The sequence below is a fragment of the Amblyomma americanum genome, chromosome 10, assembly GCF_052857255.1.
Source record: "Amblyomma americanum isolate KBUSLIRL-KWMA chromosome 10, ASM5285725v1, whole genome shotgun sequence".
Lineage (NCBI taxonomy): Eukaryota > Metazoa > Arthropoda > Arachnida > Ixodida > Ixodidae > Amblyomma > Amblyomma americanum.
The window spans coordinates 47,539,600-47,550,298 of NC_135506.1; the positions used below are offsets into that span (position 1 = coordinate 47,539,600).

General features: G+C 45.1%; 1 protein-coding gene across 1 annotated transcript in view; it reads left to right on the forward strand.

Moving 5' to 3' along the window:
• Window positions 1-10,039, forward strand: part of LOC144107749 (HEAT repeat-containing protein 1-like) — a 60,381-nt gene extending 50,342 nt beyond the window's left edge. Inside the window, exons 35-42 of the mRNA XM_077640908.1 lie at window positions 1,496-1,633; window positions 3,368-3,472; window positions 5,079-5,149; window positions 5,720-5,817; window positions 7,433-7,578; window positions 7,700-7,855; window positions 8,872-8,980; window positions 9,915-10,039. Of these exons, the coding sequence (XP_077497034.1) occupies window positions 1,496-1,633; window positions 3,368-3,472; window positions 5,079-5,149; window positions 5,720-5,817; window positions 7,433-7,578; window positions 7,700-7,855; window positions 8,872-8,980; window positions 9,915-10,003 (912 nt within the window). The 3' untranslated portion in view covers window positions 10,004-10,039. The remainder of the gene's footprint in view (window positions 1-1,495; window positions 1,634-3,367; window positions 3,473-5,078; window positions 5,150-5,719; window positions 5,818-7,432; window positions 7,579-7,699; window positions 7,856-8,871; window positions 8,981-9,914) is intronic.
• The last annotated feature ends 660 nt before the right edge of the window (window positions 10,040-10,699 follow it).

A 10,699-nucleotide genomic window follows, 5' to 3' on the forward strand; every position in this document is an offset into this window, starting at 1 on the left:
ACACGTGGCTGCTGACTGCGGTTGCTGATAAGCGGCGACGGCCTGATAACGCAATTGCGTTCTACGGGAAGCTCAAGCGTCCAACAAGTTTTCTTTTTACTTGCAAATGCGCGCTTGGTGCTCAAGGGAGCGTTGATAGTTGATGGAAGCCGCTGTTCCAATCACAGCAGCACCCCCACTCGGAACGGCAGCAGTGCCAGGGAGTGTCGGTCACGCATATTTTCTCTTTAGCTCTGACGCATTTGACTACTGCTGGCCGCGCTTCACAAGTTTTTAATGTAGTGCTTCGTCAGTCATCTTTTGTGCTGCAGGTCCGGCAAGCGACCGGCACTCGTTCACGGCTACATTCAAGATGGCTGCCATTTTTTTACGTCGAAGAAACAAACAGCCGTGCGCCGGGCCACAAGTTCAACGTTCGCAACGGGTGATACAGGTGTGGCAGCTGCAGCGAGGAAAATTATCAGCTGTTCCACGCAATGTCATGATGTGGCTGTTTGCGAAGTGCGGGATTTCGCTGTACAACGACATTAGAACAGCGTGTTTTGGGACTGCAGCAGCGATCACGGTGGCAGTGCTAGTGAGGACGATGGCGCAAGTGTGGACAAGTGGTCCAGTGATCCATGAAAATAGAGCAGCGCGTAACAAAACAGGACACAAAGGAGAGACACAGAACGACACGAGCGCTCGTGTCGTTCTGTGTCTCTCCTTTGTGTCCTGTTTTGTTACGCGCTGCTCTATTTTCATGGATCACCAACTCGCCCAACAAGCAACACTTCTAGTCCAGTGACTAATACATTTTCATTTTGGAATGTGCCAACGGGCATGCCCGCGCGCGGCAGCCGATAGCGGCTGTCGATAAACGGCGGCCGCTGGATAATGCTATCGCCTTCAACTATTCAAGGCCAAGCTTAAACAACCTCGGAAGTTGTTTTTTTTTTTAATTTTCGGAAATGTGATTTGGGGGGTCGACTTGCATTCGAGTCGACTTAAAATCGTGAAAATACGGTATGTTTGGTTAATGAGTACAAAGTTAAAAATTTCAGGTAGCCTTTAATTCAAGCAGCAGTTTTTGTCATTTCAACCCTTCTTCTTTTGTTTTGTCAGAACAGAACAGAGTTTTTGTTCTCCAAAGTGACTGGACTTGGACATTCACATTGTATCTCGTACAATCTGATTGTGGCCTGATGTGACGTTCAGGCGTAAACAGCGTTTCGATGGTGCGCAAGATGGTGTTTCTAAATGTGTGGTCATGACATGTTGCTGCTCATTGACCTCTGACAACATTTAAGCTGTGGCCTCCACATTAATTGGGCCTGTCCCATGTTCTCCCTTCTTTTCACGAATTCAAGCAGTGCATTTTGGCTGAGGAAGAATATATAAAACGCTGATTGAATGTTGACGTTGGGAAGAAAATGGTGGATGTTCAAGGACCTTGTTGTCACTTAGCGACAGGCCCTCCTTGGACTTTACTCACCATCGTGCTGCACCGTTGCAGGCAGCTGCCCTGGCCCCCCTGATGTCTGTGTTGGGTGAGCTCATCAGCAACCTGGAGAAGTCGGACCTGAAGGGACACCTGCCCCAGCTCCAGGAGCTGGTCCTCCGGCTGTTGGCATACCGCAGGGACAACCCAGAGGTCAGGAGAAAAAAACAACCCTTTCACCTGCTATGTCGTTTCTCTATCTTTAGTAGGTCAATGCTATGAAAGGGACACTGGACAGCTCTGTCCCTCCAGCCTAACCTAACCTAACCTTCGATTCTGTGGCCGTTTATTTATTGCTGACATAATTGGGAGTTAGTTGAAAATAGAACATACCTGTTCCTACCACCAAATTCAAGTTCATGACATCAGTAATGAAAAGGACTGCGTGTTCACTAGCTGGAAGTGAATGACAGTGTAACCTGGCCAGAGATATCAGCATACAATTACTCTATCGATGTCACAGCAGTTTGTCTGTGAAGACATCCAGTGGCAGTGAATGTGAATGAATGCAGCAGTCATGTGCCCTCATGGTACAAGCAGTGCAGGTAGCGAAAGAAGTGAGTATCGATGGGATACTGCAGATAGAAGCCATTGAAAGCATGCAGCAAAGCCATGCCATTAGGAGCTGGTTTGCTGGCTGCTCTGTCACCTTTTTTTTTGTTGTTGTTAAAGGTGAAAGCTTTATATGTCCCCTTACGACAAAGCCCGCAGATATCGGTGTCCTGGTACGAAAAATTATGTAGCCATGGAGATGGCAAGAAGTGAAGAGGGAAGCGACTGCCGCAGCTTCAGAGTGAGGGAACATAGCTGGAGAGGGCATTGGAGTGGAGAGGGCGTGGGAGGGGTACAGAGAAATAGGACTGCAGATGGCTTCGGAAGGCAGCGTGTGCCTATAGGAAATGCACTGGAAGGGAGCGGAGTGTCGTAGGGAGCAGGCACCCTGCCTTATGACTCACTCGCGCCAGCGCTTGCACGATTGCAGCCTTAAGTGTCTCTGCAAAGGATTGCACAGCTGCGCGTGCATCATTGTCTCTTCAGACTCCGTTGTTGATGGTGTTTGTGCGATGGCGTGTGCTGCACAACAGCTGCTTGATGGCTGCAGAGGCAGGCACCACCATTGATGACCACCACTGCAGTACGAGCACGGCAGGCTGGTATAAAATGGTTGAAGCGTCAAGGAGATTTCGAACTCCACAGGCGAGAAGTGGACATGAAGCGGCAGAAAGGCCTGCAGCCGACGTCGAGTTGCGAAAACATGAAGCGGAGCCAATGCGACAAGCGCGTATACGAGGCTCAGGCTCGGGCACAGTCGTGAACGATGCATCTCTCTGAAGCATTTCACATGCGGGACCATAATGCTTGAATTTTTTTGCTCTGTTTTTTTTTTAATGCAAGAGCGTTTTAAAAGCCGCGTTGTCCAGAAAATTCAGTGTAGGCATTGTCAGCGTCAGTGTTATGAGCTAAAAATCATGAGCATGACTCGGCAGGTGGTGCCAGAAAGCAACCTAGAAGGCAGATGGGCGTCCGTTGCACCGCTGCGGCAGGAGGGGTATGAGGACTTCCAGTGATCTATGAATGTAAAATAGAGAATAACCTTCTGCATATATGGGAATTAGCCCAAAACGCTATCGCGTCATGCGCTAAGCTGGAGCTTAAGTGCCCCTACAATTTTCTTTTGAGGGCGAAACATTGTGCAACGAACATTTTCTCTCCAAGCAGTCCTTTCTGTGTTAACCTAACTTTGTAGCAATGTTCTGGATTTGTGCTATGCTTTTAGTACCGATTGATTTGTTTTCTCTTGAGTGACATTTACTTTTTTCCTTCGGGACACTGGATGCCGGCTGCATTGCTGCACCAAGCTTGCTAACACTCATGGTGGCTTTTCAGATGGACGAGGAGGAAGTCAGTGCTGTCGAGGCCAGCATTGTGGGCGTCGTGACATCCCTCTCCTTCAAGCTCTCCGAGGACACCTTCCGTCCATTCTTTTACAAGGTCTGTCAACTCCGCCACTCTTGTGTTGACCAAAATCATTCAAGCACTTGTGTCTTATTTCAGTGGCCACAATCTCACTTCTTTATGGGGGGGACGCAGCTTTCAGCAAGCATTTTTTATGTCTTGATATATATACATGAAATTTTTTGAGCACATTAGAAATAATATTATAACTGCTCTCACGAAATTTCATTATCATATTTGCAGAAAATTATTTTCTAATATATATTTTTCCTCTGAATCTTGTAAAAAAAGCGGCGGAGTTAAGATAATGTGGCAGAAGACTGGTGCAATACTCATTGCGTTCCTACTGGTGTGATATAGGTGAAAACATGTTTATAATTCTTTTTTTTTTTGCAAAGTACAAGTTCTTGTTTTGAATTTTTCTTATTTTTTGTGAAGTTCCACGTTTATCAGTTTTTCATAAACTGTATTATCACTCAACGCTTCATAATGACTTTTTTTCTTTGCCTTCTTCCATTTTTGACCGCCGCAACCATCGATTTAAAGTTAAGCGCTTGTCATGTCGTACACCTAACTGTGCACATTCATTCATACCACGTTCTATAACTGACTCGAACGCTCTGCCTTCACATGTTGCTATCATCACTGAGGAGATAAATTTTATAATCTATTGGCTGCCACTACCTCTGCTTAAATTTTTTTGGGTACATTGTTAACTTACTAGTGCATTTTGTTTCTATCTTGTATTTATGTTATTGATGAGTCTCGTTTTATTTTCATGCCATTGTTTGTGGGACATTGTATAACTTGTGTTAACGTTACTGTCTGCTGCTCTGCTCATGTCTTTGTTTTTCCCCTTTACGCTTCAATGTTTAATTTTGTGTTTTGTATTTTTCTTGCAAAGACTCATATGCTTTTATCTGTTTGGTTGTAGTTTCTTGAAATTGTGGTTTATTTGTTCATTTTTGATTACATGCCTGAATCCCCCCCTATGTATTACCCTCGAACTGAGGGCCCTTAGAGTTATTTTGTATAAATAAAAATAAATTGTGTCCATTGACAGCTGGAGTGAGAAAATTTCAGATGACAAATTTAAAGGTCACAAATTTGAGAAAGAATGTCTTGACTTGCAGTATGGCTCTAGGAATGCAACAAAACAAATGGGGTCAGAGTAGATAAAATAGTTGTGGAGAAATCTGCTTCACAAGGTGAGCATCTAGTCAGAAAACCGAAACTGGCACCGCCGCGGGGCGCATAATACTCGCGGCTCAGTTGAAGCTACCTCAGATAGGCTGGCTCTGTGTATAGGTCTTCCCGCGGGTGTAGGAGCCCACAATTTTGGGTGGTTATGTGATGTGATAATCTGGAGCCTATGTGCAACTTTTGGATATTAAGCTCCCACATACCATCTTGAGAAAAGCATGCTCATGCTCAAAGAGGTCCAGTGCTAAGCAGTGCATCTCCCCTCACGCCAATGGTTACATGGCAGTTTCCAATTTGTGCGGAAATTGGCTTGAGCAGCCTGCGTTTGGAGAGCAGTGCCCACTTATCTTCATTGTGTGAGGCACCTCTTGTTGCTAGATGCCACAGGGTTTGGTTGTCAGCTGACTTCCACTGTTGTCTCATTGTGGCACTCTTTCAGATATACAACTGGGCTGCTGTCGAGGACGAGGACAAGAACAAAGTCCTGACCTTCTACCATCTTACTGAAAGGCAAGGAGTGACGATCCATTGTCATGCATTGTGCGGTGCCACATCAGCATACCATTGAATGCAGTGCCAATATGTTTCATTCTTATGAGTGTAAAAACTGAAACGTTGCTGTCATTGTTAGCATGTTGAGGAGCCAAGGACATTCAATGCAGACATGCTTTTGAACAGTTGGCGGGTAAACATACAGATGTACATTTAGCTGCTGTAATGCGTAGCTGAGACACAATGGGCCGTAGCCATGAAAGTCTGGCCATTCGAAAGCATTCATCATAGATCTGTCGAATGGCATGCACTGTTTTCCCATAACTTGAAAGGTAAGGCAGTTGTTTTCTACTGTCTGGCGAGATCATTCTTTTGAAAACTTGAATGTGCTGCATATAATCTACAAAATGCATCCTGCATTGAGGGGAGGCATGGGTCTTAGATCTGCTTTTTTAATTACTAAGCAAATATATAATGAAACTGCACATTCGTCTTGTTCAGTTGTCTGCACTAAATTTGATTGTAGATCAATTAGGTCTTCAAGTATTGTAACATGTCTTCCTCCGCCCTTCCTTTCTTCACTTGCAGGCTTTCGGAAATGCTCAAGAGCCTATTTGTGCTGTTTGCGGGAGTGTTCGTGGAGCATGCCGCCGATTTGCTGGTTTCAACGAACAGTGCCAAAGCAGGTAACCTTATATTCTTATTTTCAGAACATTTTTTTTTTTTTTGGAAAGGAAAGTATAATGGTTTATGTTACACTGAGTAGCGAATGCTGACCATGGTGGGCCTTGCTCTGAGGGAACAAAGCAGCGACACTCTGGCTGGCACAAACAGCCATTTATTGCAACAACAACAACAACACCAGCTAGCAACAAAATATCAATATGCTAAGGAATCGAGGTCGTGCAACTGATTGGCAAGGTTACGAGAGAATGTTCGCCCATGCTAGGGCAGGGGATACTCCGTGGCCGGACGGAATGAGATGCGGTAGAACGCCTTCGCCACGAGGCCTTGCCCCGTTGGTGGAGAGCAGAGCGCTGCGGCGACATGTCTACACGCAACAATGTTCCCCAGCCGAAGAGAATGTGCTCTCCTGCGCACGTGTGCAGCAGTCATGCCATTTGTGCCACTCTTGTCGCCATGATGCCCTCTCTTGTTAGTTAAGGTAACTAACCAGGGAGAGTTATGTGGCGCGCCCCTCCTCGAGGCGAAGCCGTGGGAGTGGGGGGGGGGCACCGTGGTAAAGCAAACCAAAGGGGAAGTCGTGGGGGAAAGTCCCCACAGTTCCAAATAAGGCAGTAGGCAGTTGCAAAACACGTGGGAGGTGTATGTCTTCATGGAGACAACAAGCAAGAGAAAATGACGACGCTTTTCTAAGTGAGGAGCGTCTACCCATGACAAATACATAACAGTTCTGGCTGTTTTATTGCAACGTCATTAAAACTGCTATTTTCATAACAGGCTGTATACTTCTCATTATACATAAGCCACCACACAGTGAATACATAGTATACTGCTGGTTCCGAGATGGTTTTTGGCTCTAGTCACTAGGCCTAACTACGAAGGTCGACAACAACAGAACACTTGCATCAGCTGTTTGTCAGTTTTTTTTAAATCTTTATCGCCACCTTCGCTTTTTCATTTCAGGCCCTCTGTATGGTGGGCATAGTGCAGTTACCGCAGCAACGCATTCGCTTTCATGTCTGGACCTAGTCCCAACCCGTGTGTTTGCCCATGGTGTGCAGATGGCAGTACAGCCATCAGATGCCGAGCTTATGAAGACGCGCAGCGAGATTTAGGGCCGTGTGATGCTTCAGAATGTGCGCAGAACTGCCGACCCCTTCCTCCACCACATCAGCAATTATAAGTTGAAGTAAACTGATTTTGTAGGGGAAATTTGATTTTTGGATGTTCCTGCTGTCACCAGAGAGTCCGAAACATCTGTTGGCAACTGCTTATGTATATAAATGTTTGATTTAATCTTTTTTACCACGTTCTGTAGACTTACTCTCCAGTAAGGTACAACGTGCAACTCAAGTTTGCCATTTTAATATTTTATTTCTAATTCAGAAAAAATGTTGAGCTTAGAGCCATGGCTCACGGTTCCACTGTAAGTTTCTCAAGTGATGCAGAATGAGATGATAAGTGCAAGCTTTCAAGGAATGAAACTTCAGTGATTTTCAGTTGCTGTACTTTAAAGTTAGCGGTTACAAAATATTTCTTATGACTTTGATAGACGCATAAAAAGATACTGGTGGGTTGTTTTTTCCTCTTCTCATTTTCCTTATGTTTCTCTCACAGAAGAAGATTACTTTGAGGACGACGAAAAGAGTTGTCGCCTCCTCAACCATGTTCTGGCCACCCTGAACGGCTGCTTCCATCATGGCGGAAAACGATTCTTGACCCGCGAGAGGGCCACGTTCCTGCTCAAGCCTCTCGTCAACCAGGTGTGTGTTGATTTGAATATTGAAGCCCGTGCAGGTCGTTCGTGAGCAAGTGCATCGAGATGAGGAAGCCGCAGAGTGCAACTGCGAAGTACTTGACCACACTGCCTCCGCTTGCTCTAAGGTCGAGAATGAGCTTGGTGGCGAGGAGGCAACCCAGCAGCGAGTGGAGCGCCAGCTGGTGCCCTGCCTGGCAAGCTTTGCGGCTGGCTGTGAGGATGCCATCCGGAAAGAGTGGCACCAGAAGCTGCTGTACCAGATGCGGCATTCCTCAGCACGGGTGCGTCGATTTGTCTATTTCGAGGCTTTAGACAGTAAATTAAAAACTCACAAAAAAAGGATGAAAATGCATCATCTAGAAAGGGTGTTGTTCAAGATGAAAACGAGTGTGCAAACGCTTTCCATGAATGGAAAAAAAAAACATTAAACATTAAGAAGGTTAAAGTATGTGGCATTGCCTGTACGGAAGCTGGCCTTATGTACACACTACAGCTTGTGTTGCAGCCGAATCTGTTGGTATTTTTTTGCTGTAATGGGGAGGTCTGTGTCTTGGGGGCCACAAACTTGGCTTGAAACTGTGTTGTCTATATCTACTTTGTTGTGTGACTGACTTGCAAATGGTGAGAGCATTTTGTGGTGTTGTTGGGTGATGAGCAAGTGCGTCGAGTTGGTGCTGTTGAATGCAGTAGTTAGGTTGCCGTTATACTAGTTACAGACAAGCATATAACAACCGTGCCCAGTAAGCTACAGTGAAATAGCTCATTTTACAGGTAATGTTGTGGGTGGCAATACTCGTTTGATGTGTGCACTTGCTGTGCTGTGCACACAGGAGGCTGATACAAGGAATGAGAAATTTTCCTTCGTCATACTGGACACACTACTTCACCGATGGCGTTAATGGGCCTTGCGTGAAGAATATTGAACATAGATGTGTAAAACTTTGCAGACTGCTGAATAATTAGTTGCAGATCTCGAAAATAACATTAAAAAAAAATCGATTTTTTGAATTCTGAACTCGTGTCCTCCCCTTAACTCAAGTCTGACCTGTCCTTTTGCTGTTACTATTGATCAGCACGCATTCAGAGCAGCATTTAGTAGCACATACTGTTCATGATCCATTGTTTTGTTATATCAGCCACTGTTTTGATATGTTTGTTGAGAAAAATGTTACATTTCTGGGGAGAGATTCTGTTTCTTTTATAATTTTCGTCACTTTGTTATCAACCATGCTTTTTACACTAAATCAAGCAAGGCTTTATGTTGGTGACATGCTGGTGACATTTTTGTGCCTTGCAGGTGCGCTACACAACACTGCTGGCATTCCGGGAGGCGGTACGGAAGCTGGGCGACGACTACCTGTCGCTGCTGCCTGAGGCTGTGCCTTTCCTGGCTGAACTGATGGAAGGTAAAAATAAATGAATTAATCTTTGCTTCAGGCTTAAAGCCCCCTTATGCCACCCTGTGTGTAGGGTGTGCATTTCCGATGTGATCCGAGCTAATGCCGATCTAAACCTGAGGTGTCAAACACATGTCAGTCTGGACGTAGCTGGGCTAACACGTGCAAATTTGGATGGGCTCCTGGCGAGGGGCTGTGTTGAGGTGCGACCTACACAGCGAGTGATCCTCAAGATAAATAGCTCTCTCCAAGCATGCATTGCATGGTGTGTGGTATTGCCCAAGCACCTCTGACGTGCACAGTCTGAGAGCCCTGCCACTGAGAAATAGTCGTTCTGTTTCGCATTCCGAAGCTTCACGCCAGGCCATGGTGACGCCAGTCAGCCGAGCATAGGTGTGCACCATTTCGAACTCTGTCAGATGCATTGCTGGTCATTTCCTTTTCATTCTGTAAGGCATCTTGCTGTCCTGATGCCGGCAGCTGTTTCCCTCGCTGCTAGAGGTCCATGAGGTTCTTCCATTTTCACAGTGCGCCAAAGCTGCGCGGTCATCGCTACTGACAGGTTGTGCGGAATAAAGCTTCTGATGGAATTGCGAGAAATCGTCAGTGGCTCGCAGTTTTCATCTTGAAAGACGATGACTGCCACCCAGGTTTACACAAAGTAAATCTACTGCATTGCGAATGGTTTCTAGCAGTTTTTTTGGGACGCATTCAATAATTCAGGCATTTTTCCCAGCCACTTGAAGTCTAAATTAACAAGGTTTTACTTATTAATAGGGAAAAGTGTTTCCATGTGTTGGGGGTAATTGCGTTTCCTTGTTGCATATATGGCTTTATTATAAACCATATTGTTCATGCTAAATCAAGTTACGTTTAACTGCATCAACAACATGCTGCCATTACATTTTTATATCATGTTGTTTTTTTTTCCTTTCTTCTTTAGATGAAAGTACTGAAGTGGAACACTTGTGCCAGGATGTGATCCTCGAAGTGGAGCAGATCCTTGGTGAACCACTGATGAAATATTTTTGAGGTAGAATAAAAGTTAAGTTTCACATCATTACTGCATTGTGCTTGAGCTTCATTGGTGTCCAGTTTTAATTAGGTATTTGAAGGAACCAATTGCTTTTATCCATCCTCATGAGTTGTCACCAGTCAGTGGCACAAAAGAGGATTGTCCAATGTTAAGCTATTTATTGCTCTTCATGCTGCCATCTTGGAGGTTTGTTGCACACTAATAATATTAATAGGTGTGTGCGGATAGTGTTTTTTTGGGGGTGGGGGTTAGAACCGAATTCAAAACATATATAGTAATTTTCTTCGAAAAATTTCGAAGCGAATATTTCGGAATCTTCTGGCACACAAGAAAGGTTTAACAGCACTAGAAGCATTTTCAAAATCATATTTTTCTTCCTCAGAAAGCCATTACATAAAAAAAAAACAGAATGCATTGAAGCTTTGTCATCTTTCTGCAGAAATAGCAATCAGAAATTGCCGGGTTGACCTACATGCGGTGCCGACATATTTGCGGGGTGTGAGACCAATATGTGGGACCTCCGACCGCTATTCGTAATGGCGACTGCGTCGTTGCAGTTTTTTGCTTTTCAGCAGCGACTCCACGGACACCTGCTAGGCATACGCACTAACGTTACTAGAACAAACTCAGTTTCACAGCTCTGTCTGGAGAGGTGTCCTTGGTGGCAGTTGCGCGAAATAATGGCGCTGCGG